This window comes from Pteropus medius, unplaced genomic scaffold (genome assembly GCF_902729225.1).
Source record: "Pteropus medius unplaced genomic scaffold, Ma_sr-lr_union100, whole genome shotgun sequence".
Taxonomy (NCBI): Eukaryota; Metazoa; Chordata; class Mammalia; order Chiroptera; family Pteropodidae; genus Pteropus; species Pteropus medius.
This window is the reverse complement of record NW_024354875.1, coordinates 14326147-14353587: the sequence shown is the minus strand read 5'-3', so window position 1 is coordinate 14353587 and position 27441 is coordinate 14326147. Positions and strand designations below refer to the sequence as shown.

The 27441-nt window shown below is 33.8% G+C and overlaps 2 protein-coding genes and 1 pseudogene across 3 annotated transcripts in view; 1 reads left to right on the top strand and 2 right to left on the bottom strand.

The window, feature by feature from the left end:
* The window catches only part of ORC4 (origin recognition complex subunit 4), a 77129-nt gene extending 60489 nt beyond the window's left edge, over nucleotides 1–16640 (top strand). The window contains 7 exon segments of the mRNA XM_039855725.1: nucleotides 1662–1835; nucleotides 7070–7156; nucleotides 11062–11170; nucleotides 11916–11966; nucleotides 11969–12010; nucleotides 12092–12159; nucleotides 14640–16640. Coding sequence (XP_039711659.1) covers nucleotides 1662–1835; nucleotides 7070–7156; nucleotides 11062–11170; nucleotides 11916–11966; nucleotides 11969–12010; nucleotides 12092–12159; nucleotides 14640–14828 — 720 coding nt within the window. The 3' untranslated portion in view covers nucleotides 14829–16640.
* LOC120597335 (uncharacterized) lies at nucleotides 7960–8077 on the bottom strand (annotated as a pseudogene).
* Nucleotides 16641–17729: 1089 nt separating the features above from the next.
* ACVR2A (activin A receptor type 2A) overlaps nucleotides 17730–27441 on the bottom strand; it is an 80303-nt gene continuing 70591 nt past the window's right edge. The window contains exons 9-11 of one of the 2 annotated variants that reach the window (XM_039855723.1): nucleotides 25965–26103; nucleotides 22472–22602; nucleotides 17730–21503 (exon numbers count right to left, since the gene is read on the bottom strand). In XM_039855723.1, coding sequence (XP_039711657.1) covers nucleotides 21309–21503; nucleotides 22472–22602; nucleotides 25965–26103 — 465 coding nt within the window. In that variant the 3' untranslated portion in view covers nucleotides 17730–21308. The remainder of the gene's footprint in view (nucleotides 21504–22471; nucleotides 22603–25964; nucleotides 26104–27441) is intronic. The other variant, XM_039855724.1, reaches the window with a different exon arrangement.

Below are 27441 nucleotides of genomic sequence, written 5' to 3'. Positions count from 1 at the left end.
TTATGGCGTATGCCTTCATAATAAGCCTCCCTTACAGAACATCTAGCTGGTTAACCACATATCTATATTCTTCCTTGCTAAAAGCAGCAGTTTATCATGGTTTAAGTAGCCACCTTTCTTGCTAAAAAATCTTCTCTTGGGTAGAAGTGTAAGTGCCAAATGTTATTGACCCAGTGAAGAACCAAACAAAGGGTCAGTAACTCATTAGCAGTGTTATCAGAGGCTCTTTTTTATTCCTTATATGTATAATTCTTCAGGTACGCAGTTTTTCTTGTCTATATGTATTTGTGTTTATAGGAAAGAGCAGAAGGACAGATGGAGTAGTGACTTTGCCATCAAACAACCTCTTCCCTGCGGAAGTGATTTCTTTTTTAACTATTTTCTTTATCCCACACAGTCAACTTCTGTCATTAGTCATTACTGTCCACCACTAAATTATCTTTACTTCCATCTCCTTTCCATTCCCAAATTTAAGCTCTTAATTATTGCTTGCATAGAATGTTTGCACTGCCTTTAAGCCACTTACCTATTATCGGGTGATCTAGAACTGATCCTTAATAGAAAAGAAATGTATAATGTTCCTATCTCTGGACATAACTTTCTCTCTTTTAATTCCCTTATACTGGCACTTTATATTTTTTTAGGTAATAAAAGCTTTCCAGGTTTTTTGCTCAACTTCTCCCTTCCAGCCTCAAACTATTAATATATCCTGTTTTACTTCCCAAACTAACCACGATCCTATTTCAATCACTTGAATTCTTTTCTTTATATAATCAGTTTTTTAACCTAGCTATCATATAAAAATATCTACGTAGATATTTAAAAATTTGTATTTCTGGGCCTCACTACAGCTTTTTAAAAATCTTTTTTATTTAGAAAATTGACAGTAAACTTGATTTTTAATTTCTTAAGGAAAAATAGCACAAATACAAGTAGTTTCTTAAAATACTACTATTAAAAAAGCCAAAAGGCGGAATAACTTATTAATGTCATTCTGTGTTCCTGCCAGGTTCCTCTTCTACTGTTTGTTCCTTTAGTCTAGTATGGCTTCAGCTTAAATTTGTAGGTAGTTTAGTGAACTAAACTTTTGTCCATTACACATGCTGCTTCTTGAGTCTGTTACATAAAACAAGATGTTTAAATTTTCATGAATATAGTAAGTGTTACCACATTTTATTATTTTAATTTTATATCTGAATTCTTCATAGAATATTCAGAATTCCTTTTTGAAACTCTTAATGTTACTGTGGCATTTACCTATCCAATAATAGTTATAATTTTTTAAGCAATTATTATAGGTCTTTGAACGTTAAAGATAAGCAGAGAATAACATGGTAGATAAAAGACACGATATCACCAAGCCTACAAATGCTTAGAGGGGGATTGTTTAAAATAGTGTACTTAACAACATTTTTTAGAGGCTTGATTTATTTCCAAGCCACACTATCTTACTTCTGCTGCCTTGTAACCATAAGGAGATTAAAGAAATAATTTTGAGTTTTTAGAGGCTTGCATAAATTTTTTTAATGTTTAATTATGTATTATATATTATAGGGTAAGCATTGCCAATTATAGGTGATAGTTCAAATACTTATACCTCTAACATTATTTTTTTCTCTTAGCATGTATCTTATAGGAATTTTTTTTTTTTTTTTTTTAAGGATATTTTGGAACTCTTAGAAAAAAGAGTGAAGTCACGATTTTCTCACCGGCAGATACACTTAATGAATTCATTTGGTTTTCCACAGTATCTTAAAATATTTAAAGAACAATTATCTCTACCTGCAGAATTTCCAGACAAGCTTTTTGCTGAGAAGTGGAATGAGAATGTTCAGGTAACTTGGCACAAAAGCTATAATGTTAAAGTAATTTTTGTGTCTTGCTATACCATTTGAAAGCAATTAAAACTTATAGATTTTTAAAATTTGTAAATTAGCACAAAGCTTCTGATGTTACTGTGTCATTAAAAACTGCATTAATACAAATTATATGCTTTTTATGTGTGTATTTTCTTCTTTTAAAAGACAGTTGAAATGTCATATTTCTTAAATTTTTCCTCAAAAAAACTAATAAAATTTTTTTTAGTTATATGATTTATATATTATTTTGTTAGTGCCCTTGTATCATAAAAATATTTATTTTCTTTAGTTTACAAGTTTAAAATATATTACCCTAGTGTTTCATATCTACCTATTCAATATGAATTTTTTTTTCCCAGTTCTCATAAATAACTTTAGCTTTTATCTCATTGGGTCTACTAAGAAGCAGTTCAAGCCACAACACTTATGGTTATATTGTCTACTTTGGCGAATCCCATGTAGAGGCCCTAGAGCCCTGAGGTTCTTAGCTACAAAGGCACCTTCATGTGTTGTTTTAAAGATTTACTAAAGCTCGTGGACTCTGTAAATTTACTTACACTTAGGTCGAATAGCCTAACTTGTACAGGCCATTGTTGTACCAACTCAACATACTAGCCCCCGTTTATCTTATGCCGACAAGAAGTTTCAGTTGGCAGGGAGAAGTGGGTGAGAGAGAGATAACATGATTGAAAAACAGTGTTGCCAAATAAATCCCACTTGGTAGAATCTTTCAAAAATATGGATCCCAAGAAGGTGGAAAATAATATAAAAAGTCCTTGGTTTTGAAAGAATTGGGAAAAACTGTTCTGAAATATTAAATATTAATGAGCGAGGATAATTAGATGTATGGATAGAGTTATACAGTCTGTATTCACTGGCTCTAAAAAAAAAGATTGTTTTATATTAAAGCAGTATTTTACTTTTAAATATCAATACCAAATTAAAAGTGAGAATTTTGCATTTAAGTGATTTTGCTCTTAAGTGATTTGTTTTTTCCATCTTTGTTGAGGTATAACTGACAAATTAAATATTATATGTGTTTATGGTGTACAGCTTGACATTTTGATGTACATATCATTGTGAAATACCACAATCAAGCTGTTTAACATATCTATCATCCGACATAGGTATCATTTCTTCTAATGTGGTGAGAACACTTAAGATCTATCCTCTAAGCAAATTTCAAGTGTGTTGTTAACCATAGTCACATTGCTGTACGTTATATCTCCAGAACTTAACTCATCTTATGTAACTGACATTTCATTCTTGTTTTGATAATAATATATAATCTGTTAATGTAAGCATTATTAATTCTGACACATTTCATTTTTTTAATTTAAAGTTGAGTGAATAAAATTTAATCCGGGCATAAGGATACATGGTAAACGGTAGAAGTTTCCCTTAAATCCAAATTTGTTCTTTCTTCTTTTACTACAGAATATTTATTTGGTTTATAGCATCTCAGACTTTATATATGTACTGAACTTGTTTTGTACATAAAGGGTTCAAATTTTACGTATTCTTTGTTTTACCTTTTTTACTTTGTTCTGATTAATTCCATATTATTTTTCCTAATATAACTATATAGGATAGTATATAAAAATGACTAACTTTTCCTTAAAATTTAGATATTGTGCCATGATATAATTAGATATAGATTCTTACTTCCACCCTCCTCTCCAAATTAACCTTGCCTAGGACTCAGATATTTGTTAGTTCAGGCAAGTTTTCTCTGATACTGTATCTAATTATAAGATTCTATTTTTTAGGAACACTTTATAGTTGATGCTCCCATGTTGTCTCTTCCCTTACTTAGGTCTGGAGTAGATCAGAGCTCTGGATCTTTGTTTTATGAATCCACTTTTCAGTGCCTCATAGACTTTTACCTTCTACAGCTCTTGAACTTGTTGTCTTGTTACAACTGTGTTTTTCTGTCTGCTGTAGAGATTCAAATGCAGTCTTTCATAGCATTTAAATGTCTGCTGTGCTGTCTTAGAGCTTTTATTATGTATATCCTTGTTCACTTTCCTAAGTTAACTAAACAGCGCAGGTTGTAATGTGCCATCATCCATCTTTCTGTCCTTCCCTGATATGTTGCATTCCGATCATCTCAGGGTGGTCATATAAAGGAAGTAGATGGTGAGGGTTACGGGTGAAGCATAACTCTGGATGATTCAGAAAATGGGTAACCATGTTAGTAGTAGAGTGGCTAACTCTTAGATTTTTGGTCCTTCTTTGCTGATTCACTGAATTTAGAGACGGGTAGTAGGAATGCATGTGAGCATTATCCTTTCATCTTTTTGACAATCTTGCAGGTATTTTGTAAGGTAAAACTAGTACCACTGGAATTTATGTCTCAGTTCTAATATTTTCTTTCTCTATCCTTATCATCATTTGCCCCCTCCCCTTGGCATTCTGATAAATGAACTTCACTCGAAAAATATGTCAGCACCATGGCCAGAGGCCCTGCTGTGTGGGTGGGGGTGGGGTGGGGACTGCATTGAGGGAGCTATCCTGTCACTCAGTGCTGATTATCCAGTAAGTTGTTCCAATTCCAAGGTTAAACCAAAAGCAGTGGTATAGATAACAAGTCACCTATGGATATCATCCAAGAAATATCTTCAGGACAGTGTTGAACCTGGACCTCCAGCCTAACTCGAATGTTTTATCCCTAATCCAAATGGGTCAAATAAGCAGAGTGAACACCATCTCAGCATAGCAGTATAAAGGAAATCCCTGAATAAAAAAACTTATAAAAGGAACACAGCTAATTCTCAAAGGAAATTCCCCCAAAGTACTATAGGTTAAGGAAGATTTACCTACTGTCTTAAACTTCTCCTGTGTAGTTAACAGAAGGTGAGAAAGTTTAGCAGCTGCTGAGATTAGCAAGCAGATTTAGTACATATACTGCTGCCACAGAGTTATCCCTGGAGCAGCATGAGTCCTGAAGTGTGAGTATAATCCTATAACATTCTGCTTAGAGTCTACCTGTGAAGAGGGCATGGTCAAACACACCGCAGTTGGCACAGTAAGAACAACTGCAACTGCTACTCGTGTACCTCAGTGAAAAGGAAAGGTGTCAGCTTCCTTGAACAATGGAGAGTTGTGCTTTATTTCTGAGAATTTCTCCTGTATTCCTGTAGGTAATGTCAATCAGTCTCTGTCTTATTTCCCTTACATCATTTCCTGAGCCAACCATATGGGAGCTTTTAATCCAGAGTGATAAGAAATTCAGTTATACTTCATACCTGAGATCTGATATCTTCAGTGACTATCATAATTAAATATAATAGGCATCCAATAAGCGGTTATTGATAATAGCCTTATCCTCAAGTAGTTTATAGTGTTTGAATCAAGGTGGAATTAAAAATGTAATGAGTTCTTATTTTTTAATGGCTCATTTATAGGTCTTGTAGGCATTTTTTTTAAAGCAGATTAAATAATTAAAGAAGGAAGGTATTAGCTTTCAGAAAGAAGAGGATTTGGATTCAGACCTCTAAAGACAGATAAACAGAAAGGCAGAGTATAGAAGTAACCATTTGACATGTCATATTAAAAAAGTAAGTCCCTTTTTAAAATGAATTCTTGTGGAAAAAAATTATTTCACAACATATTTATCCCAGGTGATTTTCTTTAGTGTTCTTAAGTGCTCTCATTTGAACACATCAACTTTATAAGTGACTTGATAAGAGTCACCAATTGTAGAAGCCAAGACTACAATTAATTTCCAAAAGTTTTTTATTTGAAATACTTTATTATTTTGTGTCCTTCCAAAAGGTATGTGACTCTGTTTATGATAAAAAGATATGTATAGCCTTTAAAATAGAAAGAGGAGACTAAAAACAATAGCAAAGGAATAGAGACTGTAACTAGGATAATATATTTACTGAGAGCATGAAACTTCATTAGACTAGAACTTATTTCTGAATATGAGTCGTCTTACAGTGGAAGAAGTAGAGATGTGCAATATTAGCTTTAGAAAATAAAATATAGAAATACTTAGTACTTAGTTTTCTAGGCTTTGGGTTTTTTTTTTTTTTTTTTTTAAGGAAAAATAATCCGTATTTCTTGCAGATGATTTTTTAAGAATTATGTTAATCTTCCTCAAGCTGTTCTTGGCTCTGCCAACTTTGAATTTACTCTCCTTTCATCTGATCTTTTTTTTTATTGCCAACTGTACCTCACCTGTCATTATTCCTAATTCACTGCAGTCACTTAGCACTTTTAGATACTTTTTTTCAAGGAGCCCTATTGATCTTCGAATTTCCAAAGCCATTAGCTTCATCTCAAAATATATCTTTATTTAATTACACAAAATACTTTACATTGTTGATCACCACTTCACTGTTGAAGTTTTCTTTTCTTGGTTTCATCAGTCCCTTTTGTATTCTTTTCCAGTTTTCAATATCTTTTTCAATCTCTTTGTTTGCTCCACTTTTCCATCTACTTCTTAAAACTTGATAATCCAAGTTTCACTTCCTGACCATATCTCACTTTTCACTCCTCCAGTGACATTCTGTATCCCATAATATAAACTCTGATTTTTCTCTTTCCCCATTCAAACCCTTTCTCCTCCACCTCTCACCAGTTGATTCTCTACAATACATGTCTTTTATAAATGACTTAATTCTCGTCTTCACACCACTGTATTAATTCCGACCCTCTTTGACAATTGTAATTGCCTTCAATCTGGCTCGCCTGCCTTTGTCTTTCCATATAATCCCTTTGCCAATAACTGAAATTTAGGATTACATGACTCCTTAACCTCTGTCAGTATACCACAGTATTCTTACATTACTCATGCTATTCCCTCTAACTGGAATCTTTCTTCTTTATAACCTATTGACTCATACAGTTTAGCACTCTTTGTAATACTTTAATTTGTTTACCCAAGTATAGTAACTCATTCTCTGTTGTGTTTTGTGCTGCATTTGATCATCCCACTATCACAGTATGGATTCTCTTTTTATACAGTTTTGGGGTAGCAAAAATTATGCTTTATGTTTGCGTCTATTGAATTAACATAAGGATAAGAAAATCAATAGACTGGATATTTGGTTCTGATTTTTGTGTTCTATAAAAAAGACCAGCACCTATTTAATAATCAATAAATAGAATTAAAGAGGTACACAAACTAGTGAGGCACAAGATTATATTTAGGATTTAAACTGCATTATTCCTTATTTCTGTTTTGATTTTTTTCTCTCTAGTGTCTCTCAGAAGATATAAGTGTACGAGAAGTACTACAGAAGCATTTCAATATCAACAAAAACCTGCGGTCATTACACATGCTATTGGTTTGTATTAGTTTTATTTTTAGCATTCATTTTATTTCACCAGGTGATTGTGTTTTGATGGGAATTGATTAAACCTGTAGGTAAATTTTGGGAGAAATAACATGTTTACTATATTGAGTCTTCCAGTTCCTGAATATGGTACATCTCTCCTTTTCTTTAGTTCTTCTTTGATTTTTTTCATTATCGTTTTATAATTTTTACTACACAGATCCTGTTTTTACATGTTTAAAGTGCATACATAAGTATTTAATTTTTTTGGAACAGTTGTAAATTATATTTTATTTTTATTTTGGTTTCAGCATGCTCATTGTTAGAATGTAGAAATGTGATTGATTTTTGTATGTCGACATTGTACTCTGCAAATAGGGTTTTTTTTCCTTTGCAATCTGATAGATTTTATTTCTTTTTCTTGTCTTATTGCCATGGCTAGAACTTCTTCCACTGTGTTGAATAAGAGTGATGAGGATATACATCATTGCGTTTTTTCCAATTTTAGGAGGAAAGCAATCTTTTACCATTAGGCATTATATAAGCTGTAGCTTTCTTTTAACTACATGTTTGTTACAAAGTTAAGGTAGTTCTTATCTGTTTTTAACTTGTTGAGAGTTTATTATGAATGAGTGTTGGATTTTGTCAGATACTTAATCTGTATAAATGGATATGATCTGTGGTTTTTCTTTAGCCTGTTAATATGTTGGATTATATCACTTGATTTTTTTTTTTTTGGTGAGGCAACTCTTGGTTGACCTCACAGATTGCAAGCACTTTGACAGTGTACAATCCCTTTTTATTTTTATTTTTTATGCCTACAGCACCTAGTCTTCCTAGGTGGTCTCCTATCCAAGTACTAACCAGGCCCAACCCTGCTTAGCTTCCGAGATCAGACAGGATCGGGCTGGTTCAGGGTAGCATGGCGTAGACATTGCTTGATTTTTTAATGTTGAACTAGCTTTGCATACCTGAATAAATCCCACCTAGTTATGGTCTTTCACAAAATAATTATATCTTAAGCTTAAACAGTAGCACAGAAGGGGTACTTTATTGTTCTGAAAATTAAAGCTCTTCACTAATTTATTTGATATTAGCCTAATATTTCTAGAACATAATCTATGGCAAATATCTTTCAAGGAAAAAATACTTTTTATTTCATGAATTTCTTCTTGGTTGTTTTCATTCATAATGATAATGGATATCATTTATTGAATAGCACATGAACCAGGTAATACAGTTACTTTAACAACATTATGTCTAACCTTTACCAAAATCCTATTTTTTATACTTTGTTTTTTTTTATCCTTATTTTTGAAGAAACTGAAGTTTCTTGTTATATAACTTGCCCCAGGTCACATAGCAAACTAGATGGCAAACTCAACTCAAATCCAAGGCTCTCTGGAGTCAAGCTTGTGTTCTTTTTACTATATGGCTCTGCTCTGTTTTAGAGATTCTCCTTCCCCGTTTGTTTTTTGCTGAGGAAATTTAGGAGTTTTTTTTTTTTTCCATGTATACTTTCTTGTTAGCAGTCTCCCTCCCATCCGTAAAAATCCTACTGCCATTTTCACTTGTCTTTATCTCTAAGGAATTTGGGGATTAAGAATTTTTTAGTTATTTATATACCAAAATTAGACTTTACTAACTTATGATATATAGAGGATACACGCACACATATGCACATATATATGTACACACACATACGTGTGTACACACAAACTTCTCATTATTCTGGGAAAATCTCTACCATCAAAATGTCAACATGAACAGCCATAATTTTTCCAGGTTTCTATTACATTTTTAATTCAAGGTAATGGCTTTCTTTTTGTTTTGGTTTGTCTTGTTTAAGAAAGTTTTGGAACTGGTAGATATTATAAAGAGGAGGGAAAGACTTGACTGAGATTAAATATAGTTTGGATAATTTTCAGTAAAATATCAGGAGTTATACACATAGAAAAAAACACCCTCATTGTATATCCAAAAGTAAATTCCAGGTTAAAAAACCTAAATGTACATACAGAAACAAAACTTTTAAAAGTTTAGAAAAAAAAAAATAGAAGATATTTGTAATCTTGAGATAGAGGAAGAGTTCTTAGGGAAGATACACAAATCATAAGCCATAAAAGAAAAGATAGATAAAGTTAATTACATTAAATTTTTAAATGTCTGGACAAAAGATACCTTAGAAAAAGTGAAGACTGATTGGGAGAGGATATATGCAATGTACGTAATCATCAACACTATCCATAATGTATAAAAAGCTTCTACATTACCCCAATCAACTTAATGTGAAAAAAAAAAGCTTCTATAATAATCAATAAAGGAATGAGCTAAGAATTTGAACAAGCAATCCACCAATGTGGAATCCCGCATGACTTATATACAAAGATGTTTAACCTCTCCAGTAACCAGGGAAATGGTACAAAATATTTTTAACTTTACATTATTAAACACTACATTTTTATTTCTGGCAGTCCGGTGGTTCCAAGTTAATATCTGATGGTGTCTGTGACTATTAAAATTTATTGCTGTTGATAGTATAAATATGTATAAGTACTTTGGAGAACAATTTGGCAATTTAGGTATCTAGAGACCTCAGATGTACAAGAAGACATGTACTGCATTGTTTATTGCAGCCTTATTTATAATTGCAAAAAGGAATGAGAGATGTCTATCAATAAAAGAGAGAATAATTAAAATGTGAGTATATACAAAGGAATGCAACAGGAAAAAAAATGAATAAACTAGAATTGACACCTTGACATGGATAAATTCTCAATGTTCAGTAAAGAGAGTTGCAGCAGTATAATATGGTACTTATATAAAACTTGAAAATTTGTATTGTCTAAGAATACATATGTATGTAGTAGAAGTATAAAGACATGATTTTTTTTTTCTTTTAGTATGGGGAAGGGTAGAGAGTCCAACCATGGAAGAGACATGGGCTTCAGCTGTCTAAGATATTTTGTAAACTAAGGAAGTGCTTGTGGATCTTCATTATATTTTTCTCTTGCCTTTTTGTATGTCAAAAATATTTTATTATAAAAGGAAAAAGAAAAAGGAAGAGAAAGGGAAGGAGCTACTGGGTACCCTGTTCTCTCCCAGTTGGGGAATGAAGTACAAGGATCACCAAACTCTTCTGATCAACCAAGGACCCTGGGCCCTGGTTAAAATGGGGGAGAGACTTGCTAATATAAAAAATGTCCCAAATACTATATGGTACATCCTTACACTAAGAAATTATTCATTGTTTACCTGGAATTCAAATTTAATGAGATATCATTCATTTTTTTACCTTCTAAATCTGCTAACCCTATTTAAATGATTAAATTTAAATGTTATGAACCTCACAAATAAAGATATCTTCAAATCTAGGATTAGCGTTAGTTGTTGGGAAGACAACAAGCTACATAACAAGTGAATTCTTTTCAGAATTGTTTCTGGGTGTAATTTTGGTTTTTACCTTTTTCCTTTTTATACAATAGAACATAAGTGATAGAAGTGAACACTAACCTGGACTGGTTGATTGGGTGGTAAGAAAGTTCCTATAAGTCACAGATCTGCCTTTTTGGTTTGGTTTGGTCTGGAGCTTTAAATAGTGTTCTTATTTTTGGTCATCTTGCCCTACTCCTTTTTTAAACAGCTTTTCTGTCCAGGAATTGTAAATAAACAAAATATGCAAGTGGGAAGGGGTAAAGAGAACAATAAAACTTTTTTTTTATGCTTTACATTTATAGAGTTATATGGCATATGAATTGAAATACTAAATTTTAGTAGACCTAAATGTGAAAAAATATTTTTCCTAAGCATTACTAGTCACTCTCATAAGCATAGACTCTCCAAATTATGAAGTTTTGTTCAGTAATTCTTCACATTGCCCAAGTAAGTATATAATTGTCTTACCCTCATTTCTCTAGATGCTTGCTTTAAATCGCATAACAACGTCACACCCATTTATGACTGCAGCAGATCTGATGGAGGCAAACCAACTGTGTAGCATGGACTCTAAAGCCAATATTGTACATGGTAAGAAACCTACTTGATTAATAATTTTTTATAGATTTGAATTTATATAATGGAATGCTTTTCAAAATTATAATTAATATTGAGTATAGTGCTTTTTATATAGACTACTTTTTATCCATACAGCCTTTAACTCAGCCCTTTAAAAGATATTGTCAGTCCCATTTACAGTCAAAGAAAATTGATACTCTGCCTCTCTTGCCACGTTGGAAGTCCTGCTAAGACTGTATTGCAGGTGTTCCTGTTGTACCAAGTGGTACCGAAAAGCATTGGCTTTTAGTCACTTTAGATTCACTGTCCCTGTTAAGAATCTAATGAAACTTCTCTCCAGGAGAAAAATTTTAGATATAATTTACAGGGATTTAGGGAGTCTCTGAATAATCAAGGGCCCTATGTAATTTAAAGTTACATAATAATTGCAGCAGCTTCAGTTTACGTTTCCTGTGGGCCATATGGTCAGTGCTTGATAATATTACCTCTCATCCTTATAACATCCTTATAACATCTCTGTAAGATTAAAAGACCCTTATTTTGCTGATATGAAAACTAAACTCAGGGAGATTGAGTAACTTGCTGAAAATTATAAGGCTAATAAATAAATGAAATACATTTGAACCTGGGGGAGGTCTTAACCTCCTCCTACCCCTCAAATCCATGATCTTTCACTTTTATTCTATATAGAGGACAGTTATTTCAATCTTATGTATCTAAGTAAACTACAATTCAGTTTGCTTCCCTTTTACTGTAGGTCTATCGGTATTGGAAATCTGTCTTATTATAGCAATGAAGCATTTAAATGACATTACGAAGAGGAGCCCTTTAATTTTCAAATGGTCTATAATGGTGAGAGGAGACTTTCGTAGTTTCTGACTCCACCCCACTGCTTATTTGAAGATACTAACTTTGTCATTGCTTTCTGTCCAGAGTTTCAGAAATTTGTTCAGAGGAAGGCCCATTCTGTTTATAATTTTGAGAAACCTGTTGTCATGAAGGTAAGCTTCCCTGTTATTTTTCTGCAGACAAGTATATTTTTATGTCTAATTTGATTGTCCACTTGACCCTTGAATAACACATTTGAACTGTGCATGTTCACTTACAGATTTTTTCAAAAAATACTGTAAATGTATTTTCCTTATGATTTTAATAGTATTTTTTTCTCTAGCTTACTTTATTGTAAGAATACAGTATATAATACAAAATATGTGGCAATCAACTGTTTATGTTATTGGTAAGGCTTCCTTCCTTCCAGTCAACAGTGAGCTGTTAGTAGTTAAGTTTTGGAGAAGTCAAGCGATATAGGGATTTTTGACTGGGGGTGAAGGGTTTTTGGCATCGCCTAATCGCTGAGTTTTTCAAGGGTACTGTATATTTCATAGTTGCACTTTTATTAATTTTGAAACATTAGGTACTTATAGTTTTTTTTTTCAAAACATAAATCTAAAAACAAAATGTTGAATAATTTTGAAGAAAGCAGCCAGTTTGTGGAGGTATACTGCCCTCTACTGTCTGTTCCTAGCACTTGCATCCTGAAAAGGAATTACCTATGAAATACATGAATAGAACCCTATCCCTTTACAACACAAGGTTTGGCTTTATAATCTCAGCAGTAAAAAAGAAATAAAAATGTTGATATTATGCATTAAGAAACCAAAGGACAAAATCTCACTGGCTGATGAGGGCATACAGAGAAAGTTTTATTAGGGGTTGGGTGAGACATGAGTTCTAAAACTTGAACTTTATTCTAGCATACCATTGTCCACTTGAAACACAACATGAGCCACATAATGTAATTTTAGATTTTCTAGTAGCAACACAAAAGTATTAAAGAAAAAAGGTGCAGTTATCTTTAATATTAAATTTTAACTTAATATGCCCAAAATATTTTAATCTATAATCAGTATAGAGATTATTAATGAAGTCTTTTCCCTTTTTTTGTGTGTTAAGATGTGTATTTATACCTAAAACACATCATAATTCACTAAATATTCATTGGAAATACTTGCTCTTTGGATCCTTAAAGATTTTAGCTGAAGTAGATGTATATTCTGCAGTTGCTCTAAACATACTTAATTTCTGATTGACTCAAATATCAGTTTTTAAATTAAACTTAATGAAAATTAAATAAAATGAAAAGCGAGTCCCACATTTCAAATGCTCAGTAAGTAGCCTTGTGTGGCTAGTGGTTACCTTAGTGGACAGCACAACTCTATAGAGGACTTTATAAGAAGAAACATTTTTTGTTTTTTTAAGCAGTGGACCCATATGTCCTGATAGGCCCTAGTAGTCAGAATTTTATTCCTTGTAGCAACCAAAATATGAGTATGGGGCATTGCCATTTCTTCAAAATAATAGGAAGGGTATTTAGCACACACTGGAGGTTGGTTTTTTCCCCCCACTTCCTAATGTCCATATCTGTCTGATGGTTTGTGGGAGTTGTATAAATGGAAAGGGTTACCTGAACATTTAAAATTCTGATGAATTTCTGCATTTTAAATAAAGTATTTTTGCTGCCTAGAAATATTTTAAATCTCAGTTTTATTCAACCCCTCAGCTTGCAGCCTCTGATATTTTCTCATTTTCAAAAATGATGTCTGAGTTATATCTCTTTCATCAGAAAAATTTTTATGGCATATAAAGAATATATTCCAATGATATTTTTCACAATGAGCCTGTAAGAATAGAAAGCCCAGGAATCTATTTCAGTGTGTAAATATTTAATGGTTAGTATGTCATGACTTAATGGTTTCTTTTTTTCATACCCTAATAAAATACTTAAAATAATAATCAAGGTTAGAAAAGACATAATACATGAATATTAGCAGTAAAGGGAAGCAGACAGTAAAGAGTCCTATTAAGATGGGGAAGATGGAAGAGACTTTTTAATAGGTTATGGCAGTCTCCCTCAGACTTCTTAGGGAAACAGAAGCCTGTCTTCTCTCCTCCATGTCCATAACACTGCTGAGTCATTTATTTATAGGATCAGCTGAATAGGCTTGGTGTACTCCTTAGGGTCTTTCCTGCTTCCCTCTTTTTTTGCAACTGTATTAAACTTTTACACAGCAAAGTCTCACAAAGGTAGAAGCAAAATACAAGTGCAAATTTGAGTAACCTAAGTAATGAGTCAAAAGGTGTACTGGTTTTATCAGATCTTCGGTTTTCAGTGCAAACTGGAAACCCTTCATTAACTTAAGTACTAGGAGGAGATATGATAGAGAACAAGATTAGGTACAAAATCTTATTGTGCAGACTAGATTAAAATTTGCCCTGTTTACATTCAACAGTGCAGGGACAGATAACTGGATATTGACACTATTTTTTCACCTAGGATATGAAGTTGTTTTTGAACCCTATTGATTCCTATTGTTTCCTAGCATTCTTTTCCACAATTGACTCAAACTCTTAACTGTTCTCTGGGTTAGCATTGTTACTTTACTTCCCCTATTGAACCTAAACTATTTCTTTCATCTTTCAGGCTTTTGAACACTTACAACAATTAGAATTAATAAGGCCCATGGAAAGAACTTCAGTAAATGCACAGAGAGAGTACCAGCTGATGAAACTACTTCTGGATAATACTCAAATTATGAATGCTTTGCAGAAATACCCCAACTGTCCTACAGATGTTAGGCAGTGGGCAACATCCTCACTAAGCTGGTTATGAATATAACCAGTGGCTTCAGTTATGGAGTTTCAGGCGAACTACTATAAATAACTAAAAACTGTTGTCCTTTAACAAGATACGTTATTGCATTTTCTTTTATTTATAAATGTTTTTTTATATTTATGAGGGATTATTACACATGTAGTATTCTTGGCTGTGTTGTGCCTTTAAATCTTGAGCAGTTACATGATTTATAATTCCAGTAATTTAGACTAGTAGTTCAAAAAAATGTGACTTTTATAGGGATTAAACCATATGCTTATTTAAAATAGTTGTGAATTATTAGTGTTACATTTAAAGAGTTCATGTTAAGCCAGCAACCAGATGTTTTTACAAACCAACAAAGCAGTAAAGAAACAATGGTGAGAGCTGAGGTGTAATGAGTAATCTTTTGATCCAGTGGGAAGTGATGCATTTTTTTTTTTCTGTATCCATGGAAATTTTGGATTCTATTCCAGACCCAGGTCTTCTAGTTCAAGAGACTGACCAGTTGGCCAGAAGATGGTTCACGTGGAAGGAAAAAAGCCAAAAGTTTGTACGTTTTCTTTCAGACTTCTGAAAATGTTACTTATACCATCTAAAGAACCCCTTTAAGCATTTTTTTTTAATGCAGAATTTTGGGCCTATTTTAGGCCAAACGGATCAGAATTTATCTTTTTAACAGGTACTTTAAGAAATTCCTGGAAAACCACTCCCACAAATAATGGGAAATGTTTGGCAGTGTTAACTAATCTGTTATTTGTATCAAAAAGCAAACCCCTAAGAGGAATGTGGAAATGTCAGCCAAAGTATTACCTTATAAATTCAGGAATCCATAAACTAATATAGGTATATGTTTAAAGTGAAATTTAATAAGCATTCATTAAGTGTTAGCTATTTCATTTATTCAATATTTGGATGCCTGTTGTTTAGTGGAATGTGGTTTACATAAGGCAAAGTCCCTACCTGTGTGCAGTTTATAATCTTTGTAACTGTCAAAGGCCATGCTATTTGCATACTGTTATTTATAGATGAGAAAACTAACACAGTGGCAGTGTCCAGAATCACACAGGTAGAGAATGATTAACAGACCTGGTTCAACTCAAGTTTGATTGATACCAAAGTACCTGCTATTAAGACTTGAAGTTCAGTACTGGATTCCTTACCATGTATTTTGTAAAGTGTGCTCTAGGAAATGATTTATCTTGTTTTTAAGACGTATCAGATGTAGACTAGAAATATCTGTGTACAAAAGTAGCTCTTCAGTAATTACAGCCTATTCTTTTGCATACATCGTCTTCTTTCCATGCCCTCCGAGTCTTCAGATCACTGTCATTTACTTTTCTGCAATCTCATTAAATCTAAGGCTTACATACTGGTTCTGTGCAATACTCTACAGATTTTTAAGGGATATTTTGCCAAAATACTTAAAATGGTAGCATCACTATTACTAGAAGCAAGGATTTTACGCATGAGCTAAAACTGTCCCTTCAAAAAAATTTCTAAAATATTTTAAGGCACTGACTATCAAAGCACCTAAAGACCTGACTTGAGGATTACAAATTTGTATTCTGTTAAGATGCCAATAGAAGGCTGAGGACCCTTATCTGCCTCCCTGGCTATGTAGGAGCTCCAGAAGATCCATCAAGGTCCAGGTATACTGATTAAAAAACTAGCAAGATGGGTTATCATAAAGCAAATTAGAAAAAATAGGTTAGCAAAAAGCATACAAATGAGTATGTCTACATTCCAATGGCATTTTTTGAGGGGAGGAGGGATGCTGATGTTCCCCTTTCCATACTCACTAATAAAAGCTAAAATGTATTCACAAAATTTTTAAACTAATTTCATTTCTTAAATTGCTTAAACCATTAACAAAATGAAAACCAAATCTGAAAAGCCCTAGTAAAAGGCTTTAGAAAATAATGGAAACAAATATGACTTAAAGATATTTTCCTCATTTACTAGAGGAGGATTATAGCCTTTGAACAGCACAGTCAAAAACCTCTGACCTGCTTGGGTCATCAGACTGAAAAGGTTAAGTGTTAGAGGCTTCAGTGCAGTTTTTACTCATGTCCCTCCAGGAGCCTTACTCATGTCCCTCCAGGAGCCTTACAAGATTTTATTACGAAATTTTAAAAAACCTTTCCAGTTCACATGCACATGTGAATAGGTCTGAGGAATTAAAACCTGGTGGTCCAAATGTACTATATCATAATGCTATATATGTTGAGCATGTACATTATTTACTTCCTGAAGAATCAGTGTTTTGCAGAACACACTGTGGAAAATGATTCCAGTCTTTCCATAGATTTCCATGGTTTGTTTATTTTTATTTGGTTTAGAAGGCAATGCAGGTTCTCTCAAACCACCATATTTTAAGTGTCCCTTTCTTCACCTTTACCCTAGAAAAATTAAGAATCCATTGGTATGAACTGTGACACTACATGTGACAATGTGGGGCTTTTCCAGCCCCCCCCCACCCATTTTCTTTGAAAACCACAAGATAAACAAAACCTTTGCAACATTAAAAATGTAAATAGAAGCTAACTTTCTTGATTACTCTGATTACCCTAAGTGGAAGTACCAGAATTCTCCCATTCAGTTAGTAAAGAATTACCAAATTGGAAATACAATTCATATCTTTGATGACTATTTCCTAAGCCACATTTTTCTATTTCCATATTAAAAGTCAAGGTAACTAAAGCTCAGCTAGCTTCTCTAAACCTGGCAGGACCAACATACCTACTTTAGTAGGAATATAATTGGCTTAAACAAAGGAGAGAAATGCCACAATTGACAAACCTCCCTTCTTTCACCAATATTCTTACAGATCTCAAGGTGTAAGCCTTACTACAAATTATAAAGCTACTATTCACCTTTAAGAACATAGAGCTAAAGAAAAACTGCATATGCAAATCATACCATATTCATTTTTTTATTTAACTTGGGGATGGAATGGGGATAGCATACATTTTATTTGTACAATATTTAACAATCACTTATCCAAGGTGGGGTTTTCGGGACTTTTTTTTTTTTTTTTTTTTTTAGTTTTTGTTAAATACTTGCAGAAAAAAATAGCAAGTACAATTTGACAGTAGTACAACAACCTGTGCCCAAAACACTGACAAGAAATACAGAGTAAAGCTAAAATAATTGCTTTCCAATATTTTGAGAGGTAACAAATAGGATATGGGTTGAGACTGCATAAAAAATGTACTGCTGGTTGAATATCTGAGGTAAATGATGTTCAAGATGCTACTTGTATCATTTTGCCCATAAATCAGTAAATAATTTTATGCACATTATACCAAATGTTCCTAAAAAGTAATTTTTTAAAAAAGGTAAAAAAGAGAAACTGGAAAATATCTGTGGTGAAGCAATTTTTTTAAAACAGTAATCAGTTTATTCCACCAAACTATCATCTGGCCTGGGTTTTTTTCTCCCCACCACCTGCATTTTACTTAAATGTAGCTATTATGTAGGGGTAAGGAAAGGGGGAAGAAGAGATTCCTTTTTTAATTTCATGATGTATGATTTTATTTTAAATCCTAAACGTGGGGGGTTTTCCTGATTGTATTTTCAAAAAAACATCACCATGAAAGAGAGTTCATGGTACCAACAATTGTGGGGCACAGTCTCTCTTCTAGAAGTCACAAGGTACCTGTAATAAACATTCAAACAAGAATCACACATCACATGCTAAAAACTTCCTAGAATCTAAAATACATACAAGAGCTGTGCAGGGCATAGACTTCGAATAAAGCCAAACACTGGTTAATCCATCAGTCCTATGGCAGTTGATCATAAAGCATTCCTTAGACGAAGATCTGGGCAAGGTAAAGAGTATAAGTTAGAGCAGCAGTTCTGATGGGTATCAGAAAGGCAAAATACAAGACGAAATCATAAGGAGCACCATACACGTGAGGAAAAAATTATTGGAGTCTCAGTTTACCCCAAAACGAAACCATTTTTCTCATTCTTTGATCTTTCTTTTTTCAGTTTCCCTAGCTTAAACTTTTTGTTAACTTGCCCACTCTGCACTGACTGTAAACCAAACATGAAAATGCCCTGCAAAAGAAAGTTTTAACAAGACTATCAGGACAGGTAGTCACTGGAACATTCTTAACTGCTTATAAAAAGTGTTTTTCTATTAGTATAATTCTCAAAAGGATACAAGTTTTAAAATTGGTTAGCTAGAATTACGTACAATACCCAGATTTCTAAAACTGTTTTCTAACATGAAGAGAAAAATTTGTCTTGTGAATAACTGGTTTTACAAAACTTATCTCTTGTGTTCACATAAGCCAAATGCAATATTCCTTGTTTTTGTTTTGATTTTTTTTAACTTTAAAAAACAGGATTAAATATTTAGAATAGATAGAAATTAGTCTTCAGATTAACAATTTTCATGTGTGAACATTCTCATTATTTTCCCTTCTTGGTTAGTTTCAAAGTTGAAGCAAAACCAAATCAAGAAATTGAGAGGCTAAGTACTTTTTGAAATAGAGATGAACTCAACATTGAAATGGGAATTATAGAGGTGAACTCAACATTGAAATGGGAATTCTTAGGAATACAGTGACAACTTGAGCACATAATGTGACCAAGAGCACATTCTGTATGGTGTGTGGCACACAGACAATGCTATTACTCCTCTTTCCCTCCCCGCTTAGAGTCTGATGACCTATGTATTACTTATAAATAATATAACTTAGTATTCCCAGAGATTAAGTGCATATTATATGTAAAATGTAGTGTACTGTGTGGTTAAATAGCCATTTGAAGATAACACATTCACAGTAAGCTCCTGATAGTGACATGTAAAAAATTATTTTATAAAATTAATGTATGGATTTTAAAATGACCTGACAAAAGTATATAGAGTAATACTGGCTATTTGTTGGTCAGTAATCTAGAAATTCAGGAAATTTAATGTTTTACTTTGGCCTGTATAAATTTGAGGAAGAATCCAATTATATTCTAATGTACTTTTGTTTTGAAAAGCACTTCGGTGCCTACCTAGCATCAATTCCTTTTCTTATCAAGGATAAGGCATGAGCTATCCTAAATTAATATCAGAGTTAGTTAGTTGTTAAAGCAATTTGCGGGAGGAGGCTAGACTGTTACCTATATCAACATTGGTTACCTCTAAATGTCATTGCATATTTTAAGTTATAAGTTTAACTTGTTATCCCTGATTTGTTTTAAAGCAGTAATATCTGAAATCTGTGCTTAAAATTTACAGTCTCTATCCTAAGATAATCTTTACATACCACAGACATCAAATATTACTCTGACAAGATGGCACCAAGCAGAAATATGGTGATAAAGTTGTAAGTCTCAAAGCAGAGTGAGGAATTCTGGGTAATGACACTTCCTGAGGTGATCTTAAAACAGTGATAAAGAATGTCCCACACACTGTTTGGTGAAAAGAAATACACTACAATTTTACATATATAAATAGGAAAAAAAAATCTATTTTAAAAGAATAAAAATGAAGAGCTTTCCAGTGTCACAGCTCACTTAAAAAATTTTAAATCATGCTTTAAATTTTCAAATATTCCCCAAACACAGCACACCTTAAAAAAAATACCTGGTAAGTATGCAATATTTTGGGAACTGGATATAAGATGAAGCTTTGAAACATGGGAAGAAGGGGAAAATGACACCATTTTTCATTTCAAAGGAACAACACTTTTTTCCTTTAAATTACAAACTAGCACAAGAAAAGCTAAAACACTGCTTTACGAATGGCCATTTACTGTTGGCACTAAGCATAGCTTACCTTTTTTTCTTAAATAACACAGTGAATTTGTAATACCTTGTTATAAAACATGGATCGATTTATTTTTCAAATTTTGTTAGTGTTTTCAATTCTATAATTTAGCAACCGTGGAACTGAGGTATACCTTGTTGAGGGAGGTTAAAGTAATGCTTGGAAGCCTCTTCACTGTACCCCACTTTGATGACTTTGTTTATGTACACAGAACAGCAGCACACTAAACATTCACAAGCTGTGTCATATTGGCATTACAATAGTCATTTATAGAAACACAACAGCAAATGCAATAAAAACAAGTTACCCTTTTTAAAATCTGAAATGAAAAGATTTTGATTTAAAAAAAAATAGCAGTAGTTCATTTAAGGAATTAGTGTCTTCTGACAGACATTAAGAAATCTGAAGTCAGTTTTCAAACACTTGATTAGCCAGGTCCAAAGACCCTTGATTTGGAGAGGGCCACATTCTTCATGTATACTTTTTCAAAAGTTCCTTTACAGAGCTTGCAATGTTTCTCTTAGTCTCGTGTCCTTCACGTCTCTGCTACAGGCAATGCCATAAGTCTCCCAGAGCCACAGTTTTAGACGAGGGTCTTCTTTCCGACATGTCCTGGAGACATCCTACTCATTTCACACAGAAAATAAACTGTAAGCAGTTTCATTAGCTTAGCAGCTCCAGTTCAGAGTCCCGTTTCTCAGTGTGTACATGTGGTGCAACCATCATAGACTAGATTCTTTGGGAGGAAAGTCAACATTTGTCACCATTGTGACCACTGTTACAATGTCCTCTGTGGTAATGATATTTGTTAGTCTTTGCATCTGAGTAATTCTTTCGCCTACACATCCAGCTGATAACCTGGCTTCTGCATCGTGATCCCAACATTCTTCTATCGTTTCACAGAGCATTGCCATCCCCTACAAAGGAAACACATATTCAAACACCACAGCGACTTTTGTTTTCTATTAGGAAATAGAATAAAATGTCCATAAAAATTGGAACTTTTGTGGGTTAAAGAAAGTTTCAAGATTAGCCAAGTATGATATTAGTCAATGTACACATCTGGGTAACTGTTGTATGCAGGAACATTAAGAAAAGCACTGAGAGAAATACAGGGTTTTGTTTTTTTTGTTTGTTTTGTTTTGTTTTGTTTGTTTTGTTTTTAGCACTGAAGACTTACAGCAGGTGATTAATCTTTTTAATTCCAAAATTCCCTTATCCATTGTTCAGGAACCAGGTCATCTCAGTGCTATACCCTAAAATGGATTCAAAACTAATGCTAAATGCGGTCTACCCATTTTTTTCTTAGTTAATATCAGCATTTTTATGTTGCATTTAAATAGAAAGGTTAGAAAGCTATCCTTGAGGATTCTCTACATGGTTTTATCCATGTTTCTAGTTACACCTAGACCAAAATACTAGGACAGTACTGTTGCATTCTTCACCAACCTAGTCTCTAGTTCTAGAGCATCCTTAAGAACTTGAAAATCTTCCAACCCCAAATCAAAAGGCTAAAATAAACTCTGGAGAGGAAAAACTGGGTGTTTTGCTTTTTTAAATGGCATCACATGGGAAGGGTGGTGATGGGCAAGGTTACCTAACTATAACATGCTCAGAGCCAGGCACTCCTTTTCCTGGGGAAGCCTTCCAAATAGGAGACATCCATACAGGTAACATGGAGATGACAGCCCCCATGTAGGTACTATGACTTCATCATCTCCCTTGTGAGCATACAAACATAGCCCTAATTCTGTTGTTTCCAGAACTCTAGTACAGAATATCCTATATGAGGATCACCTCCCCAGAAAATCCTCCCAGAGATAAATTAGTCCTCTGAAAAGCATTTTCTTGGAATTTTAAGTGAAAAGCTAACTGTATAACTTACAGCATGTTTCTGCCAATAATCTCTTAAAACAGGCCTCTTTTTTTTATGCACAACAACTTCCTGCATGTCTTCAAGAGATGGATGCTGGCCAATTTCCTCTTCAAATGGCAACATGTACTCATCTACAGGTCCTGAAATGTAAAAAAATATATATACATATATTTTAATTCAACTCTTTCTGACTTCCAAACTGGAACAAACTTTCTAAAACACTCTGTGTATCTATCACCTTTTCCCAATTGTTATATGCTATAACTGATGGACTTATACCACACTGTGACCCAAACTCTAATTTAGGGGAAATAAAAGTCTGTGATTTGGCATGTAACCCTACTAAGAATTGTATAAGGAACTTTCTTATCTATTGTATGAGGAATGGCTATCTCCATTTATATATAGGACAAGGTCAACCATCAACACTTGCAAATATAGTGTCCCTTTAAGGTCTCAACTCTTGCAATTCAGACTGTAAACAGTGGTGCTTCCATCTCTGAAGACTTTGAGTTCAGTCTGTTATAACCATCTTTATCCCAGGAAACACTCAAACCCTCAACACTCTCCACATGAGGAATTATTTGCCTCAGAGTTACACCTCTTTTCTGCCCTCACCAGGACTAACAAAAATATTTAGTTTAGTTTTTTTTTTTTTTAATCACAAACATTCTCTAAACAGGGTTCCCAAGAAGTCAGAATGTGCCTTCAGAGACAAGCAAAATTCAACAACATAAATGATTCCTTTTTTCTTGGGCCTACTCAAACAGGAAAATGCAGATAGGAGTTAATAACTAATATTTGATGAACATTTCTCCTGACCAGGAACTTTATATTATTTACTTCCATTTTACCTTCACAGATTGAAAATGGCATTACCTCTAATTTTACATCTAAGAAAAAAAAAGTTCCATAACTTGCACAACTGTTAAGTGGTCGAGTTGGAATTTGAATCCATCTCTTAATAACTCAGAAGTCTGTGCTACTGTCTTTCCTTGACAGAAACCTATCACTAATCAGCAATTTCAGTGACGGATGTGTTTGTATATAGACCGAAACCTTGTACAGGCTCTAGAAATGCACCATATACTCCTGGATAGAAGAATATAAGTTATAAACGATGAATCATACAAGCCATCTAACTCGACTCGCTCTAAAGGGAAGAATCCTTGATGCCTCGATAGTTTCTGCCTGAGCACTTCTAGTGACAGAATGCTGACAGTCTATGGCATCTATTTAATCTTTGCTACTTGAGTGTGTGGCCCACAGGTCAGCAGCACTGGCACTGATTGGCAGCTTGTAAGAAATGTAAATATCAGGCCCCAACCCAGACCTACTGAGTCAGAATCTGAATTTTAACAAGATTCCCAGGAGTTTGGTATGCACGTTAAAGTTTGAAAATCACTGAAGTGAACCATCAACAAATTCTAAAGTACTCACTTCAGCAATGTTTCTTTCTGCCCCAATTTCTGACCTGAGTCAGAAATGCCTGAGTCTACAATTATTTCACAGCACATTCTAGGTATTTAAGAAATATCAGCATCCATCCTTTTCTTTTTCTATAAAAACTTCCTTGAAAACCCCTCCTTCCCATCAATAGTGCAATATCTCACTCTTCTGAACTCCCACAGCATTCCCTTGCATTTCTCAGGTATTACATTCATCCAAAAACATTTACTGAATTCCTATGTACCAAGCACTGGGCTAGACAATTCATACTTACCTTACTCTAGAGTCCACAGTCCAAGAAAAAATGTTATCACCTTAATGAAACTTAATGAAACACAAGGGTAGGGCCTTGTGTGTTCTGCATAACATTGTATTCAATGGTTTGCTTTAGAGTTCACGTTAATAAAGTTCTTATGAAATATATTTTCCTATGACATCCGCCATCTGACCTACTTCTGCTTTTATAAATTCACATAATAAATGTACTTTCTCTTCCACTTTGAACCAAAATATACTAAACAGCTTACTCTTCTTCCTATAGACTTCTAAGCTTAAATTATATCCAAGTTGCTTCAGCCTTTCTTAGGTCCTGAATCCACTCCCATGCCAAACCCCTGATTTGGAAGAATGAATGGTTGTCCATTCCTGAGTGCACACTACTAAATTCCTTTAAAAGCATAGCACCCCATATCAAATTTCGTACCAGAGGTAGTCTGTCCTACACTAAGAAACTATTACAATACTAAGAAAAGAAAGTATTCTTATAGGTGAAGTTGGTTATACCTTTTTAAATAGTCAACGTAATTTCTTCTATGGTCTTCCACAATACACAGAAAGTTTTTAGGCAATCATAAATTAAAATTTAAAAAAACAGATGAAGCTAATATACATTTTTGGGGGAGTTTAACAGTCAGGAAGTTTGCCTTAGTCTCACATCCAAAAAAAGTGCTGTAACATAACTGAAGAGAGTGGAGACTTAGGAAAAGCACTAAAAACAGTATCTAGAACACTATAATTCTGTCACACCATGCATACAGTATGCAGGTTTATCAATCAATCAGTCAATGCAAACATTTAGATCAGCAGTTCCCAACCTTTTTGGCACAAGAAACCAGTGCTCCTATGACAATCTAATGCCTGATGATCTGAGGTGGAGCTGAGGTGGTGATGCTAGTGCTGGGGAGCAGCTGCAAATACAGATAAAGCTTCGCTAGCTCGCCCGCTGCTTCCCTGCTGTGCAACCCAGTTCCCAAAAGGCCTTGGACTGGTACCAGTCGACGGCCTGGAGGTTGGGGACCCCTGATTTAGAGGACTTGAACAAGGACTTCGATAACAAGAACAAAGAAGAGGAATCCTTTAGAAACACGGTGCTGTGCTAGTGAACATTCACAATAATGTCTACATCAGATCAGACTTGTAAAGCTTTAAGGATCTTTAACCTGTAGCATGTCCAATTGTGTGCTCAGTCTGTCTGTTAGAGGATAGAGTGTTAAATTCAGTCTGGTTAGTTAGGTATTGGTTGCCATCACAGAAGTGCTGAACAGAGTCAGGCTGAGTGTCCTGGGAGGCCAAGTCCCCCATCTCTATACACACCTCCTCTCACCCACCTGGGGGCAAGACCCACATGACCTAACCAAAGCAGTAGCCCTCTCCCTACATCTAGATCAGAGTTCCAAATCTAGGTTTCACCATTTACCACTTGAGGCTAAAATAGGCAAGCTACTTAATTTCTACTTAAAATTTGAGCCTCAAATTGCTCATCTATAAAACTGAGAAAATTACTACCTCCAAAGATGTTTTAGGAAATAGGCTAAAGGTATGTAAAGTGCCAGCAAAACATCTGATAATGGTAAAAGATCAATACATATCGGAACCTTTCCTCTCTGGCTTGCCCTCTATCCCCTGCCTCTTGAATTCCCTTTAAGCTCTTAGAGTCTATTTAAAAAATAAGAAAAATTTGTACTTTAAAATATTACCTTTGAGTAGAATCATCCCTTTTCATACATGTGTAGTAGGCATATATATCTTTTTTAAAAACTATTTTTTCCCTTACCATCTGCGGCAGTACAGCGAGAAGCCAGTTCCCACAGGACTAATCCCATGGCGTACATATCTATCCTCAAAAATGCATCCCTTTGGAAGTTTATAGCACCCTCTAATACCTCTGGAGCCATATACCTCCGGGTACCAACCTGAAAAAGATATTAAAAGCAAACAGTATTCATACATTAACTTTATGAACTAACATTTTATGATTTTGTAAAAAAAATCAAAACCAAATGTGGTCTATTATCAGATAATGTGACTACATTATGACTACTAGACTACAGAGTCAAGCAAAATTTTATTCCATTTCAAGTAATAAAACAGCCAAGACAATGGGAAGAGAGGAAGCATCAATCGGTAGAGACCGATGAAACAAATAGAGTATTATACAGCTCTTAAAAAAAAAAAATGAGGTAAATCTATAAGGACTGATACAGAAAGATTTCCGAAAATACTGTAGGATGAAACAAAGTATTATATATGCTAATAATTTTCTGCATACATTTAAATACATCAACAAACATTGTGCTGGCATAGGCTTAGAATTATTTCTCCCTTCCAGAAGTAATCACAAGAAACTGAACGAGAGTTGTGGGAAGAAGAATGGAATAGAGAAAAAAGCTATGTACTTTTCAGTTGTACCTTTGCATACTGTCTGAAATGTTTGGGTTTTTTTTAATGGTGACATTGGTTAACGAAATCCATTAAGTTTCGGGTACCCAGCCAAGAGGTATCTTTTTAAAAAATACTTTAAGTGTTTCTCTTTCTCTGTATTAAAAAAACAAACTAATAAACAATACAAGATGTAAAAAGAATTACCCAAAAAAGGATAGATAAACTTTAAAATTCTATTTGTACAAAATCTATGTGTTTACTCATTGTCTTGGAGTTCTTTATTTATATATGTCCCTAACAATTTTGTATTTTTCAGTAACAATAGTTACTAAGCTAGTACAGCTTGGTTGGTTGGTACTTGACAACATTCATATATGGATGCTTAAAAAACTTGTAAGATAGCTGGGTAGATCACAGTCTACTAGAGTATTAATAGATCTAGGGAGTGGCCCAGATATTGGTTTTTATAAAAAATTCCATCCTGTAATCTCTAGACTAGAAGTTGGGCAATTAACTGCAAATATACAGATAACAGAGATGCTTTAAAAAAAAAAAATTACAGACTACTAAGATCTCAAACTTGAAGTTTTAATTCATTTAATATGGAGAATAAAGAAAAAACAAGTAGCTCTACTCTTTTTGCTACTTTAAATAACTATTTTAATTGTGCAATATGTAAAATGTGTGATAACATTCATTTTTATATTTTCTGGTCTATGAATCTAAAGTCAAGGAACCAATGATGCAAGCACTTAGTTATTTTTACCTCATCATGTAACCCAGTTGTGAAGGTGTTAAAAGATATAAATGAGTCCTAAAATTTTTTCTTAAAAAAATATCGGGGAGGATTATGAGGTATCAAAGGATTA